At 36.8% G+C, this 17,789-nt stretch overlaps 1 protein-coding gene across 1 annotated transcript in view; it reads right to left on the bottom strand.

The window, feature by feature from the left end:
• LOC149479661 (transketolase) overlaps positions 1-17,364 on the bottom strand; it is a 28,705-nt gene extending 11,341 nt beyond the window's left edge. Inside the window, exons 1-4 of the mRNA XM_089708081.1 lie at positions 17,210-17,364; positions 14,975-15,092; positions 13,522-13,739; positions 12,778-12,928 (exon numbers count right to left, since the gene is read on the bottom strand). Of these exons, the coding sequence (XP_089564207.1) occupies positions 12,778-12,928; positions 13,522-13,739; positions 14,975-15,092; positions 17,210-17,307 (585 nt within the window). The 5' untranslated portion in view covers positions 17,308-17,364. The remainder of the gene's footprint in view (positions 1-12,777; positions 12,929-13,521; positions 13,740-14,974; positions 15,093-17,209) is intronic.
• Between the last annotated feature and the right edge of the window lie 425 nt (positions 17,365-17,789).

The following is a 17,789-nucleotide window of genomic DNA, read 5'->3' as shown; positions in this document are numbered from 1 at the left end:
AACGTTTACATAGAAATAAAATTAGAATGTTTGGAGGCAAGTTGGAAGAAGTTTACCGAGAATCATTTGAATATTATATCAGTTGCATCAAAAAGGGAACGCGAAAAAACCCCTTATTTTACCGAAGAGATTTATGAAAACCTAGAAGAAATTTATATTAGTTACAAATCAAAAATGAAAGTTGATCTTGGTTCCAGCTCAGCGGGTTCTTCTAAAGTCTGTCCATCGAACGTCACCTGCGCAGGTAGTGAAGTGAAGCTCCCACAAATACAGTTACCTACATTTTCGGGTAATTATGAAGAATGGCAGAGCTTCCATGACATGTTTGTCTCTTTGATCGATAGAAATCCATCATTAAGCCAAGTTCAGAAGTTGCATTACCTGAAATGTAGTTTAAAAGGCGAACCAGAGAATTTATTAAGGAGCTTATCGACTACTGATACAAATTATGAAGAGGCGTGGGACAGATTGAAGCGCAGGTATAATAACAAAAGGTTCAATGTCAATGAGATTCTAAAACGTTTGTTCGGTCAAAAGCCTATGTCTAGCGAGTCGGCTACAGCAATCAAACATCTTATCGATACCACGGAGGCATGTTTGAAGGCTCTAAAGAACTTAGATATTGATGTGTCTTCGTGGGATGCGATCATTAATTTTTTAATAGTGTCAAAATTAGATTTAGAGTCCCGCCGCCAGTGGGAGACCGAGGCTGGCCGATCTCAAACCGACAGCATCCCAAAATGGAGTGAGCTCGTAACCTTCCTAGAAAGTAGATTTAGAACATTAGAGATGCTAGTAGGTGAATCGAAACAAAACATGAAGAATAGTATAAGTCCAAAGCAAACAAGACAAAAGGCGTTTCATATTATACAAGATAGTAAAAGGGATACTTACAAAGAAAATAGTAAAGTCTGCGTATGCTGTTCAGATGCTCATTTATTATACCAATGTAAACAATTTGGAGGCAAGTCTCCCGAAGAGAGATATGAGTTTATTCAAGCCAAGAGACTTTGCTTCAATTGTTTCTCATCCAACCACAACGTGAGGAGCTGTCACCAGTCGACGTGTTGCCGGCGTTGTGGCAGACGACACCACACCCTGCTGCATATAGAAAGAGATCCTCCCCCTGTGTCTGGGGAACCATGTACGAGTACTACCCACCAACCGACGAGTTTAGATGAGAATTGCCAGTATGATAAGAAAGTAGTAGCTCATTTTGCGAAAGATAAACATCAAGTCAAAGTGCTATTAGCTACAGCATTAGCTAGAATTAAATCCGCAAATGGCTGTGTCCAAACTGCGCGAATATTAATCGATCAAGGCTCTGAGGCCTCTTTTATTACCGAAAGTACTGTACAATATTTATGTCTTAAGCGTATACCAATAAATGGTTTAATAACTGGCGTAGGTGATGGTAAACTTAGATCTAAGCACATTGTTTCATTTGAGTTAGAATCACTACATAATCATGAATTTTCTGTTTCAGTAAATGCATATGTGTTGCCATCTTTAACATCTTTTCTTCCGTCGAGTAAGGTTTCCATTTTTGATTGGCCAGAGCTCAATAATCTACCGTTAGCAGATCCCAAATATGGTTCACCTGGTAAGATAGATATTATTTTAGGAGTAGATATTTTCAGTCAAATAATGTTGAGTGGTTTCTTGAAACATCCCATGCATGACGGTCTGTTGCCGCAACAAAATCGTGCAGAACGGAGCGTTGCGACTGCGTCATCGCGTCGTCACGTCGCGGCGCCGTGCGATTGGCCGCGGATTGACCCCACTGTCCTCTACTACTTCGACTCGCCACGCAACCGCTGAGCAGGACACTCCCTCACTAAAATTAATTCTACCAAACGCATTCTGTAATTTTGAAAATAAAATTAATACGCGCAAATTTATTGTCTTCTTCTTTCGTCGTCAACATTTTCTGGTCCTTCGAGCCGGATCACATCCTGGATTTTGGAGACGCAATCGGCGAAGAAGTCGCAAAAATTACAGTGCAGTTTGGTAAGACGGCCAGCTAATTTATCCAACCCTGTAAAGCTTCATCTGAGTGATACTGTGCTTTGTATATTCCAGAGCTTTCGGTGTTGCTTGCCTCCTCACGTGCTTTTACGCTACCGAAGAATCTGCTTCACGTGGCACGTAAGTACTTGTAGCTTTTACTTCAGTCATTATGTCTCTTTCTGAGCAAAAGGAGCTTAAGGATTTGAGGAAAAAAAGGGGGTTAATCAAATGTAGGTTAACGAATTTTAAGAAATATGTTTCGTCTTTTGAAAACGTGGATCTTGATACACATCAAAGGGCAGAACTAAAATTACGTATACCAGGTGCACAAAGTTTAATGAACGATTTCAACCAAGTACAAAGTAAAATCGAAGATCTTGTCCCGGAGTCAGAAACGGATAAACTCATAGAATCACGCGTAGAGTTTGAGAGGGAATATTATGTTGTCCTGGCGATGCTGGACTGCATGGTAAACCCAGATAATTCCGAGGATAGATCTGTTAATAAATCCATTGACTGTTCCTTAGCGCACGACCATACGACCTGTAACAATTTTAATAACGATTCAGTAAAATTACCGACTATTTCTGTACCTAGCTTTGACGGTTCACATGAACACTGGGTAGAATTTCGCGACACGTTTTCATCCTTAATTCACAATTCGAAAACAATACCACCGGTTCAAAAATTCCATTATTTAAAGGCGAGTTTAAAAGGCGATGCCAAAATCGTTATAGAAAACGTAGAATTTTCATCCGAAAATTATATGGTTGCATGGGAGCTTTTATTACACCGTTTTAATAACACGCGTTTGATAGTGCAAAGTCACATTAAAGCAATATTTTCACTTCAAAACGTCTCAAGAGAATCGGCTATTCAATTACACAATTTAATTGATACAGTTTTAAAAAATTTACGTATTCTTAAAATCTTAGGAGAACCCACGGAATACTGGGACACTTTGATTATTTATATCGTAGTTTCAAAGTTAGATCCTACCACTGAACGCGAGTGGGAACAATTTAAAAACACCTTTTACAAAATAAACAAGGACAAAATTATTAAACTAAACGATTTATTAGAATTCATTAAAGAAAAAGCCGATTTATTAACTACACTATCCGTTAATCACAGTAAACCTAGTAACTCAAATAAATTTTCTACTTACCAAAATAAAAATTCATCATCCAAAATTCATTGCAACATAGTTTCGGATAACAAACACTCTAAATCGCAATCCAATAAGTCGCGCAGCCATTACAAGTCATGTTTGCTATGTAACGAAAAGCATCAGCTGTATTCATGCCAGAAGTTTCTCGACTTATCTCCGCAACATAGGGTTAATTTCATAAATGATAAAAACTTATGCATTAATTGTATGCGCCCAGGTCATTTAGTTGGTACTTGTCTTTTTGGTCCGTGTAGAAAGTGTGAACAAAAGCACAATAGTTTACTTTGTGATGCAATTAAATTATCACCAATTAAACAAAATACAGTGACGTTAACTACGTACGAACACCCCTCGCTTACTAATACGCATCCCGTTTCAGTGGTTTCAGTAGATAACGCACACATGCAACTTCAATGTATTAATCACGCACAAACCGTTATGCATACAAAGGATGACAATTATTCGCAACAGATTGTCATATTGTCTACGGCGATAGTTGAAGTATATAATGAATCGGGTGAGTATTATTGCGCACGCGCAGTTCTAGATAGCGGAAGCGAGCGATCCTTTATAACGCAATCGTTTGCAAATAAATTAAATATACGAATATTACAGTCCACTCAACATATTCACGGTGTAGGTAATTCTATTACGCAATGTTCGCAATCTTGTAACATTGAAATTAAATCGCGCGACGGGAGCTTCACTGCCCGTTTTCAATGTTTGATTTTGCCCCAAATTACATCAAAATTGCCTACAACCACGGTTAATTTAAATCAATTTAATATTCCTCACAATTTATTGTTAGCTGATCCCAATTTTTACGAAAGTCAACCTATTGATTTACTGATCGGTGCTGATTTATTTTGGGAATTAATAACCGAAGGAAAAATGCGCCTTAAAAGTGGTCCTTTCCTTCAAAACACCAAATTAGGTTGGATAGTGTCAGGTGCAATTAAATCTTTTCCGTATACTAGTAATAAAAAATTATCACATATTAATTGTAATTATTCGACATTACCCACGGAAGATGATTCACTCGATAAGTTAGTTAGGAATTTCTGGGAATTAGAAGAATTATCCGCGCCTAGCAATAAATTACAGCAATTATCGAGCGAAGATAATATTGCTTGTGAGGAACATTTTATTCGCACAACACGTCGACTTTCCGATGGTCGTTTCTGTGTTTCAATTCCGTTGAAACAATCACCTGAGTTATTAGGTAATACACGCGCACAAGCTGAACGTCGTTTTTACGCGTTAGAGAAACGTCTTCAGCAAAATACTAATTATAAAAAGATGTATTCTGATTTTATACAGGAGTATATTAATTTAGGTCATATGAGTCTCGTCAATACGTATGGGAATCCGCACTATTTCCTACCGCATCATGGTGTGTTTAGGGAGCACGCCACCACAACTAAATTACGCGTAGTTTTTGATGCGAGTATGAAGTCTAGTTCCGGCGTATCATTAAACGACATACAAATGATTGGACCTGCTATTCAAGGTGACTTAATTTCTATTTTATTACGTTTTCGCGAGAATAGGTATGTTGCATGCGCTGACATTGAAAAATTTTACAGGCAATTGAATATTGCTGAAGATCAGCGTGACCTGCAGCTGATCTTGTGGCGGGATGATCCCTCAGAGCCGCTGAGGGTGTACCGACTCAACACCGTGACGTACGGAACGGCATCCGCACCGTATCTAAGTTGTAGGTGTTTAAAGGAATTAGCCAAACACTCGAATATTCCGTATGTAGCCGATACTATTAATAATTGTTTTTACGTTGACGATCTCATAGTTTCATCGAATTCTAGATCCGAATTAGAAAATATTTGTAAAGAAACTAGTAGTCTTTTAGATTCAGCATGTATTAAATTACGAAAATGGATTTTTAGTCATAATTTAAATTTAATTACGCCTAGCGTTAATGAATCGCAAACACACGATCTATGTTTACTGAATAAAACTTGTAACAATAAAACTTTAGGTATCGGATGGAATAGTCTCGATGATTATATTTATTATTTCACGCAAATTATACAAAAGAGTGAAGTAGTGACAAAACGTATTATTTTATCGTGTGCTTCACAAATATACGATCCGCTAGGATTATTAAGTCCGTTTATTACTATCGCAAAGCATTTATTACAAAGATGTTGGTTGTTAAAATTGACGTGGGATGAATCGGTTCCTAACGAAATTTCGCAAATATGGGATAAGTTTATAAATGGATTATCTTTTCTTAGCAGTTTACGAATACCGCGTCACGTTATGTGCATTGATCCAGTGCGAACCGAACTACATATATTTACCGATGCTTCACAGGTCGCGTACGGAGCTTGCGCATACGCTCGTACGATCAATGCAACAGCTGATGTCACAGTGCGCTTGATATGTTCGAAGGGTAAGATCGCGCCGACTAAACCTACAACTATACCTAGATTAGAGTTGTGTGGTGCGTTGTTAGGTGCACGATTATATTATAAGCTTATTGGATCACTGCGTTCAAACTTTAATAAAATTGTATTTTGGACAGATTCAACTATCGTTTTAGGTTGGTTAGGTATGCCTATTAATTTATTAAAACCTTATGTTCAAAATAGGACGGCAGAGATTCACGAGCTGACCAAGGAACATCCATGGCGTCACGTCGCAGGCAAGGATAATCCAGCCGATTTAGTCTCACGCGGGCAAAGTCTAGAAGCGCTTAGCTCCTCATCTTTATGGTGGGAGGGTCCGTTATTTTTACATAATGTACATTTTGAATTGCCCGATTTAAAACATTCCAAATTAATTAATTCAGATTTACCGGAAATTAAATCTACAAATATTTGTTGTCACATAAGTAATAATTTAAACGATAATTTAATTATTTTTTCTCGATTTTCACAATATAATAGACTTAAACGCGCAGCTGCTTATGTATTACGTTTTATTAATAACGCGCGAAATAAAACTAATAAGTGGACAGGTTTATTGTCAGTCGAGGAATTAAATCGTGCTGAATTAACGTTAGTAAAGTTGAGTCAACAGGAATCGTTTCCCGATATTTACTATGCGCTTAAAAATAATAAAAATATAACGAATATATCAGGCTACAATCAAATTTCTAAATTAAATGTATTTTTTGACGCAAATAATAATTTAATTCGTGTAGGTGGGCGTATTCAAAATTCGCCAAATTTTAGTTTTAATAAAAAATTTCCTATTTTAATCGCAGCTAATCATCATTTTTCACTTTTGCTTTTTCGGTTCGAGCATGAACGTTTACTCCACGCCGGGCCACAGCTTCTACTGTTTACTATCAGAGAGATGTGGTGGCCGGTCGGCGGCAGAAACCTCGCTAGGAAGGTGGTACATTCGTGCATGCGCTGCGCACGACTGCAACCGACTACGGTCGCGCCTATTATGGGGAATCTACCGCAGGAGCGTCTGGACCCAGGTTATCCGTTTATACGTTGTGGTGTCGACTACGCTGGCCCAGTGTTCACGTTGAATCGTAAAGGCAGAGGTGCTAAGTTACAAAAATCGTACATATGCTTATTTATATGTTTTGTTACACGCGCGGTTCACTTGGAACTTGTTAGCGATCTATCGTCGGAATCATATCTATTAGCTTTGAAACGTTTTATATCGCGGCGAGGTAAACCCGTGACTATCTTCTCTGACAATGGGAAGAATTTTGTCGGTCTCATGAATGAGTTCAAAAAATTTTTAGCTACCTGTTCTGATGAAATTAAAGCATATGCAACTTCGCAAAATATTAATTTTAAAATGATACCTTTTTACGCTAGTCATTTCGGGGGATTGTGGGAAGCTGGAGTAAAAAGCTGCAAGCACCATCTCAAACGTGTAGTAGGTAACGCACATCTAACGTTCGAGGAGTTTAGCACAGTATTGACCCAGGTTGAAGCTGTCCTGAACTCCCGTCCTTTGACCCATCTTTCCACAGATCCCAATGATTTCCTTCCACTTAGCCCTGCACATTTCCTGGTTGGTCGTCCGCTGACTGCACCTGTAACGGCTGAGCTGCTATACGACGTGCCTGAGCTTCGTCTCCCGAGGTTCCAGAGGGTGGAACAAATACGCCAGCACTTTTGGAATCGTTGGTCCAAAGAGTATGTCTCCGAGATGCAAACGCGAACCAGATGGCACCAGCACAAGGGGGATCTCAAGGAGAACACGCTCGTTCTCATTAAGGACGACCGATTGCCGCCGTTGAAGTGGAGCTTGGGGCGCATCCACGCGACATATCCGGGGAAGGATGGAGTAGCACGAGTGGCCGACATTCGTACTGCAGACGGCATCGTGCGTCGGGCGTTCACTAAAATTTGTCCGCTTCCTTCACCAGATAGCTGATTCTTCGCTTCGTGGTCGACAGTTCGTTGGAACCAGCACGTTCCAAGGCCGGGAGCATGTTGCCGCAACAAAATCGTGCAGAACGGAGCGTTGCGACTGCGTCATCGCGTCGTCACGTCGCGGCGCCGTGCGATTGGCCGCGGATTGACCCCACTGTCCTCTACTACTTCGACTCGCCACGCAACCGCTGAGCAGGACACTCCCTCACTAAAATTAATTCTACCAAACGCATTCTGTAATTTTGAAAATAAAATTAATACGCGCAAATTTATTGTCTTCTTCTTTCGTCGTCAACACGGTCCTATTGCACAGAATACTCATCTTGGCTGGATCTTGTCTGGAAGAATAGGAGAAAATGAAGAATCAAATCCTAGAGTAGTAAATTTACATTTACAGGTAAGAGAAGATAATATTTTGACACAGTTTTGGGAAATTGAAAGAGAACCAGATTTAATAGGAAAGAAACTTACGAAGGAAGAAATCAGATGTGAAGAAATTTATGAGAGTACTACCACAAGAAATGAAGAAGGTCGTTACGTAGTGAGATTGCCATTTAAGGAGCCAGATCCAAAGTGTGTGTACGGAAATTCCAAGGAAGTTGCTTCGAAGAGATTTAAGGTATTAGAAAGAAAGCTTAAAAAGAATTCTGACTTGCACGCTGAATATGAGAAGGTTATAGTCGACTACCAGAATCAGAAACACATGGAACCGATTTTAAGTAAGGAGGACATTGAGTATCCATTTTCCTTTTACCTACCTCATCACGCCGTGATAAGGGAAGACAAGGAAACCACCAAACTTCGTGTTGTTTTTGATGCGTCGTGCAAGGGGAATAATAACGTATCATTGAATGACACGTTACTCGTTGGACCTAAAATTCAACAAGATTTGCGCCACATTATAATGAGGTGGCGAACGCATATTTATTGTATTGTGGCGGACATCGTACAGATGTATAGACAAATAGTGGTACATGAAGATGATTCAAATTTCCAAAGAATTTTATGGCGTGCTGATCCATCGCAACCTATACAACATTTTAAGCTATTGCGACTTACCTTCGGTACTGCTTGTGCACCGTATTTGGCGGTTAAATCACTGCAACAATTGGCTCGAGATGAAGAGTTGAAATATCCACTTGCCGCAAAAATTACGATTGAAGATTTTTATATGGATGATTTGTTGACTGGTTGTAATTCAGAAGAGAAAGCTATAGATATTTATAAAGAGATGAATCAATTAATGTCTAAAGGTGGATTTAAGCTCCAAAAGTGGTGCAGTAATTGTCCAAAATTACTGAATCATATTGAAAATGATAATCAATCTTCAAAAGATACATTCATTTTTAAAATCAATGATACAATTAAGGTGTTGGGTATTTCCTGGAATAAAAACATAGATAAATTTGAGTATACTTACAATTTACCGGAGTTAGATGAGCCTGTAACCAAACGGAAAGTGTTGTCTGATATTGCGCGACTTTACGACCCTTTAGGTTGGGTTGCTCCTGTCCTTATTACGGCGAAGATCTTTATGCAAACACTGTGGAAATCTGGATTGAATTGGGATGAAAATCTTTCGTCAGAATTATTAAATCAGTGGCTACACTTTAGAAAAGAGTTAGATGGTATTCGAGGTATAACCATTCCTAGGTGGCTTTCTACAACGAATGATGATCCAGTTGAGCTTCACGTATTTGCTGACGCTTCTCAGGTAGCTTATGCTGCTGTCGTCTATCTGAAAACCATGGACACCGATGGCAATACTCACGTAAATGTAGTCACATCTAAAACTAAAGTCGCCCCAATTCAGAAGGAGATATCCATTCCGAGAATGGAACTATGCGCGGCATTGTTGGCTGTCAAATTAATTTATGAGGTTGCGCAAGTACTGCAGGTACCTAAAGATAAGTTGTTTGCCTGGTCCGACTCGACCATAGTGCTTGCATGGCTCCGTGGAGAACCCAGCCGATGGACGACGTTTGTAAGCAACAGGGTCTCCGAGATTTTGACTGTTCTAGATAGTGATCAATGGAACCATGTTGCCACAGACCAAAATCCAGCCGATTGTGCCTCTCGAGGTATATCCTCTCGAGAACTAGTTCATTATGATCTTTGGTGGCATGGCCCTAAGAGTCTACACGAAAATCATGTTTATAGTACACATTTGGATGTTGACACTGATGTTGAAGTACGACCGTTAAAGGTACTTACCAATACGACGCGATCTGCTGAAGAATTTATATGGGAGCGGTTTTCAAATCTAACTAGAATGTTACGAGTTTTATCTTACTGTAGAAAATTTCTAAAACTGAGAGAACCTAAAGAATTAAGAGATATTAATAAAAGAATTACGACCAATGAAATGGACACTACATTAGATATAATTGTAAAGGCTACCCAGAGACTATATTTTGAGGATGAAATTAATAAGTTAATGTCTCGAACCGGAAGTGTTACTAAAGGAAGTCCACTGCACACTCTTGCACCCTTTCTTGATGAAAAAGGGTTGCTAAGGGTGGGCGGTCGAATACAACTGTCTTCTGTGCAGTTTAATAAGAAACATCCTCTAATAATGCCCAGTGAGTCTCATCTCACTAGGTTATTAATATTGGATGCGCACCACAGAACACTTCACGGAGGTCCACAACTTATGATAAACTTCTTAAGAAGTAAATTTTGGATCCTACGACTTAGAGAAAAGGTGAAGAAGTGCTACAGAGAATGCATGACTTGCCTACGTTATTCTCGCCAGGATAACAACCAATTAATGGGCCAGTTACCTAAGGTTAGATTGACTCCGGATAAACCGTTTAGGTCATCAGGTGTTGATTTTACCGGGTACATAGATATTAGGTTTTCGCCTGGTAGAGGATCGAAATCCTATAAAGGCTATATTTGCCTATTTGTGTGTATGGCGACTAAGGCGATCCACTTAGAGGCTGTGTCAGACCTTACCAGTTCTGGATTCATAGCTGCATTCAAACGCTTTGTGTCTCGAAGAGGGCACTGCCGCGATCTGTACAGCGACAATGGGACTAATTTCGTTGGTGCGGATAAAGAGCTGCGTAAAATGTTGTGTCAAGCGAAATCTGAGTTGGCCGACGAAATTGCTAATTTACTTACCCAGGACGGAACCACTTGGCATTTTATACCCCCACACGCGCCTAACTTTGGAGGGCTGTGGGAAGCTGGTGTTCGTTCAGCGAAAACACATCTGAAACGAATAGTAGGAGACGCAATACTTACCTTCGAAGAACTGACAACTGTGTTGACCCAAGTAGAAGCGTGCTTAAACTCCCGTCCAATTTCTGCAATTAGTGAAAATCCAGGTGACGAGATGCCTCTCACACCTGGGCACTTCTTAGTCGGTGAACCATTAGTTTTAATTCCTGAAAGCGATTATTCAAAGACCTCTCTCACAGGTCTTCAAAGGTGGAAACTTACTCAACGGATGGTTAATAATTTTTGGAAGACGTGGTCAAATGAGTATTTAGTGACGTTAAATAATAGGTACAAATGGTTTTCAAAAAAGACAGAACCTGACGTTGACGATATTGTTATTATAAGGGACCACAATATTCCTCCAGCTAAATGGTTATTAGGGAAAATCGTTGAAAAACATCCGGGTAAAGACAACCTTACCCGAGTTGTAACAATTAAAACTAAGAACGGTCTTTGTAAACGTCCTTGTAATAAGTTATGCATTTTGCCAAAGGCCTAGCTCATTAGTTATTGTATAGAGTTAATGTAGCAGTATTTTTTAGTTCCTATTTTTTTACATTGAAAAATGTTGTTGTTTAGAAGTCAATATTGTTTTAGTTCACTCTCAAGTTTATATTGTTTACGTTGAGTTTAGATGTATGTAATAAGAGTTTCTATTGTTTACGTTGAGATGTTATAAGAATTACTTTGTGTTTATTAGGTTAAATGTACTCTTGAACTGAATTGTTCTTTATGTTTCTTTTTGTTTAGAAAAGCACTAGGTGCTTTTGGTGGGCGGGATGTTCAATACCGTCGTTTAGTTACGTTTAGTTCCTTATCGCAAACTAGATGGTGCCACGTTAGAATTGTTCGATCTTATAACTGGCTAGTGTTTTGTTTTTGTTATATCATGTATACTACTGTGTGTTGATTAATTAAATGCCTTACAACAGCAGTGGTGTTTTATTAGTGAATCCAAGTATAGTGAATTAGTGACAGTGTACGCAGCGACAAATCACAAGTTATATCGCACATTTTGTCTACATTAAGAGAATATACCCTCGGATTGCTTTTTTATGTGCTTATCATAGACTTGTGATTAATTACTTGATGATTTTTATGCTATTCATATAATGGAATTGTAATTAATATTATAGTCGTTTTTTTGGAATCTCTGATTAATAAGAAATGATTAACTTTTTTGGAATACATATTGTTTTATTTTAATGAACCTTCTTTTTTTTATTCACAGTTAGATTCATTTCAATATTTATTTTCAGAATTATCTTACAAGATTTCTATAGAAATTAAGTAGGTACTCATTAAACAAAATCAAAATCCTAAGTCTGATGTCATAATTTTTATTTCAAATTTTTATTGAAAACATTTCCCTGATAACAAGTGATTTAATAGATAAGTAACGCCGGCAAAGATAGTATTATCACACCCCGGACACTCCATACAAAATGATCGTTTTGACAGTCACACTGTAGAGACTGCAAATGTGTGTGTTAACGCTTTATGGTTGGCACATTTGTGACTAGCGTAAAAAAAATTCGCGTTTTTCTGATGAAATACATCCGTAAACAGCACAATATCTAACCATTTTCTACGAAAAACGATAATCACAAATCCAAAATAATAAAATTACTTTAAGTCAATTTGATTAATGTTGTCAATCTTCGTTGCGTATCGTCCTTGCAGAAAAATATGGCCCATTTTATGTCTGATCGCGCGGGGGTGAGGTAAGTTTAATTTTGGCGGGAGGCGGAGAGTGTCCGTTCTGTAGCGTTTAGCTACTATTATGTATTCTGTGGTATTATCATAACATCATATCAAAATATACTTTATCAGATTAGGTATGATATTCATTAATCATGTTTGGCTTGCCATTAAATTGAGAAAAATATGTAACATTCTCTACTGATAATAACTCTTTGCAGATATTATGGTGCTTTCTAAGGTAAGGAACCCAAATTAATACAATATAAAATAATACAAAGCTAAATATATATAATTGCATACCTGATGCTGCAGCGAGGTGGGTTCAGACTGCCCCAATCGGTTGATGTCGAAGATCACCACAAGGTTATCTAGCTTGTAGTGGCTCGCAAAGTGCAGCGCTTCCCACACGCTGCCCTCTGCTGCTTCCCCGTCACCAACCAGACAGTATACCCTGCAAATATGTACCTAATATTATAATATGTACCTAATGACGTTTCAAAAGTGCTTCAAAAGTTTGAATATTGGAAGCTTTAAAGCGATTTTTTATTGTGGTAAAAAGTAAAAAAAATTGTTAAAAAGACGTATGTAAAATGGAAAAAATGAAAGCTATAAAAAGACGATTTGATAATGTAACTTTAATCAAGTTAAATTACCATTACCATGTTGTTTACAATAATTTATGAGTTTCCTGGTAAAAAAAGGATACATTTTCAAAAGTACATATTTAAATGATTTTAAAGTTTTACAGTTAATCCATTTCTAGCATGAACTACAAATTAATTTCAAAAAGGTTATAGGTCGCGTCATGTAAAAAGAACGCTGACGGTTAAGCTGCGCATTGGCGATTTATTGGTCTATTTGGTGTTATGAATAACAAATATGTAGTTGCGAAGCCACGACTCGAGAGCCTACTTCAAAAATAAAATAAGCAGCAAATAACTTTCGTGCTAAACTCGATACATGCCAAAACACACCCCATTACTTTCATCCAGCGTTCTTTTTACATGATTCGCGTTATAGCTAACATTAATAAATGAATGTTACCTGTATGGCGCTTGGTCGAAGTACTTCCCGACGTACGCCATACCAGCCGCTACAGCAAGCCCTTGTCCCAACGACCCGGTACCAACGTCCACAAAGCTCAAGCGAGGTGTGGGGTGACCTTCCAAGTCAGAGGTCAGCTGACGTAGCTGCTTCAGTTCTTCTACGGGGAAGAGACCAGCCTCTGCCCATGCGGCGTAGAGAATTGGGGCTGCGTGACCCTTTTATAAGGATAATATTTTTCATATTTAGTATAGCCTTGAAATCCTTATAAAAATGTTAAATTATTAAGATGGATAAAATAATATATTGGTCATGCTCTTCTCTACAGAAACTGTTCAAACCAAATGGTGACCTCCTTTTTACGAAGTCGGTAAAAAAAAATGTTATGACTTATGAATATTTAAAAGCGCTTCTAAACAAAGTCTATTTGAATGGGATTGGAATTTTCTGAATGAATTAGGCAACATAAAACTCATTTTCCATAATGCATGACACCAAATACCATTCTTCTATGTATATCATAAGTATCAATTTAGTAAGTTAGAAAAGCATTTTTATGTAAGTAAAAGTACAATGTCTGAATGCTACTGGCCGCATACAACAATGATAGGTTGCTACGAGTACGACATACATTTACTTTAGCACAATAGGTGTTACACTAACTAAAGAATTAGTGCATTTCATTGACCTTGTTGTGCAAAAAATTACAAAAAATTATTGTTTCACAATATAACAATGATTGTAAAACCACAAAAAAAATCCAGTGTCGAGCACATGTGTCAGAAGTGAAACTTCTTTGGCAAGATTCAAAGATACCAAAATCGTCACCCTACTCCATGACGTGACCTTGAAATATTTTCTCTCAAGGCACCTAAAGAAATTTCACTTAAAAAATATTGCATTAATAATGAGATAATTGTTTTAAAACGTTTTTCACTAACTTAATTTTGTTTATCAGTGTCAAGGTTGTATGATCTCATTGAAGTCAATTCACATAATAATGGAAAACAATATAAGTGATTAGGCATTACTTCAGCAAATTATTAAAATTTCATTGTTAAAAAGGGTGTGACAGGTAAATGAATATTTTATCATCAATAATTATTGTAAATGGATATTTCTTGTTTATTATTAACCTTATTATGATATTTCTAGATATGATATTCATTTATGATTTAATGATAGAATAGTTAAGTTAATTTTAATAGAAGATGTTTCTCTTTACTTCTAATATATCACAAATTATGTACATTGTACATTCATTAAATTCATCTATTATTTTGTCCTCTCTATTGTGTAATCTAAGGTAAAAACAAATAAATACAAATGAATTCAGGTAAATTATGTGTTAGTTGCAATACACAGATTTATGGAATTAAGCATTTTGTTAATTTTTTTTAAGTATTTGAACACAATTTTCATAACAACACATTATAATAGCTAAATAATATACCTTTGAAAGGATAAATCTGTCTGCGGAGGCATCCCTTGGCGCGGAGACCTTGTACTTCATGGTGTGGAAGAACAGCACCGACATGATCTCTGCCATCGACGCACATGATGTCGGGTGACTGGAAATACCATATTGTTATAGCATACATATCTCCACTTAAAATTTTTATTGCGGTTTTTTTTAATAATAATTTACACTATGCAGAACTTTAAATATTAAATCACTAGCTGTTCCCCGCGGTTTTACCCGTATTGCTCCCCTTCTATTGGTCTTAGTGTGATGATATAGCCTATAGCCTTCCCCAATAAATGGGCTATTGATCACGGAAAGAATTTTTCAAATTGGTACAGTAGTTCCTGAGATTAGCACGTTCAAACAAACAAACTCTTCAGCTTTACAATATTAGTATAGATATGACAAATACTAATAAATCAGGCAACTTCCTTATTGAATTAACAGATATACAATATCAAGCATGTGTGTTTAGTTAAATAGAAATTGAAATGGGGAAGTAAAAATACAATATTTTTAAATCCTATTTTTTTTTCTTATAAATGCATTTTACAGACATGTACAATTCTTTCATACATTTTGCCTACTTAATCACTGAAGCATACAATGCATAATTTTAATGCATTTATAGTTATGTAGTCATTATAAAACAAACACTAATGAATCTATTTTCACAATAGTTTTTATTCACATTGAGATTATGAATATCTTTAATTATTCAATAATTAATTAGATATTATGAATGTCTGAATGCTACTGGCCGCACACAACAATGGTAGGTTGCTGCGAGTACGACACACAGTTACTTTAGCACAACATGTCTTACACTAACTTACACAAAGTTAGTATATTTTCATATTGTTGTGCAATAGTGACATCAATAGATTTATTGACATTTGAAGTATAAAATATAATTAATCTATAGTAATATTATAAAGCTGAAGAGTTTGTTTGTTTGTACGGGCTAATGTCAGGAACTACTGGTCCGATTTGAAAAATTCTTTCGGTGTTAGATAGCCCATTCATCTAGGAAGGTTATATCATCATGCTTAGACCAACAGGAGTGGAACCACACGGGTGAAACCGCGGCGCAGGTAGTACAAGGTGACCTTACTCAGTTATCCTTTAATACAAGGAAGATTTAGAAAACAGGGATTCATGTGTGTAAATTTGTTTCCCTAAGCAAGTAATATTTGTTCAGAAGATATCCTCAATTTATATTACAACTAGCGGTCCGCCCCCGCTTCGCCTGTGGTACCTACATGTTTAAACTATCCTATCTCTCAAGTTGGATCGAACTGCACATGGTGTGCGAATTTTATTATAATTGGTTTTAACCGTGCTTAAAAGTGGTTTAGGAGTCCATTGAGGACAAACATTGTGACACGAGGTTTATATATATTAAGATTAAGATGTATCAAATGGATAAGAAAATTACATTATTCTCTAGTTAGTTTTAATGCATAATAAAAATCAATATTCTTGTTTTCATTACAAAGTTGTTATCAGTCTTATATATATAAGCCTAATAAGCTGTTGACCTTGAACAATATCATATCATATTTTGGCAAAACAAGTTCAAATATCTGAATATTTTCTATCAAAAATTTTATAAAATTCTCTATAAGTAATTATTTTATAATAAAAGAAGATGACTTTAAACCAAAAAGGAAATAAATAAGAATGTTGATGACACTTAGTTACAGAAATTATACTGATGCAAAGCCAATGTAATCATCAATAGGAAAGGTCATAATTTAAAATTTTAATTTTTGTTGCATGAATAGATCGACTAGTAATAAGGTAAAACCTAAATAATATTATTACATTCATAATTTCATAACTTTCTTTTATTATCTAATGAATGAATAACATAATGAAGAAACTCAGATACCCTTATATTCAATTATTGGTGTTTGTTCTACTTTCGATAACTTTGAAATAATGTGTTCTGGAGCGTTTCGATTGTAACTTGACCTTTGAATCGTTACTCTGTTGCTAAGAGACCCCTGCGGACTGCGGTACGGCCGGTACCTTTACTTACCAAACTTTTATTTCAACGTGTAAAGTAGGGGAACTAAATTATTATAACTACAATGCTAATCATGTTTTCTACGTTTGTCTAGAAATGAATAATAAGTTTCTAATAGGAATATCTAACTTTAACCTTCATTAGTCCTTCAAGTAAGCGGCAAATTACTTTTGAGGTTATATTGTGCTTACCCGGATTTCGATGCATTTGTAGCCACGATGCTGTCGATTCTCAGCTTATTGGCCATATCTTTTAAAGCTTGGAGGTCTACTTTCTTGTCGCCCTTCATTTTGACTTATGTTATTATAAACAATTAAAAACTTAACAACACGTTTCACGACCACACGCACCAAACGTTCGCTCAAATAAAAAAATAAAATTAATGAAGTGGTGGTCCACGATCGCCAGTCGGTGGAATTTTTCCTACTGTCAAATGTCAATTGTGTCAAATCTGAAATCACCGGCCGGCGCGTCCGCGTCGTTGTGACGGTCGCGTGTTGTTTCAAATTGTCTTTGGTATAATATAATCTGTGGTATAAGTATTAAGTTTTTTTTTAATATTTTTTATGTAACGTTTTTGAGACTTTATAGGTTTTAGTATTATAGTAGGTTTTAGAGATTTTAGTTGATAGAAGTCAATAGAGACAGGCATATAAAAACCTAACGCTCAAGATGTTACCAAGTTGGGTAAACGAAACTTTACTAATTTAAGTTTTTACTTGATCTGTTTGCTGTCCACAGATGTTTCTTGATAACCGATAGCAAATTAAT

Source organism: Colias philodice, chromosome 20, assembly GCF_061535455.1.
Source record: "Colias philodice isolate Cphi_HAF_F1 chromosome 20, ilColPhil1 Martin Lab GWU primary, whole genome shotgun sequence".
Taxonomy (NCBI): Eukaryota; Metazoa; Arthropoda; class Insecta; order Lepidoptera; family Pieridae; genus Colias; species Colias philodice.
This window is presented reverse-complemented; position numbering and strand designations above follow the sequence as displayed.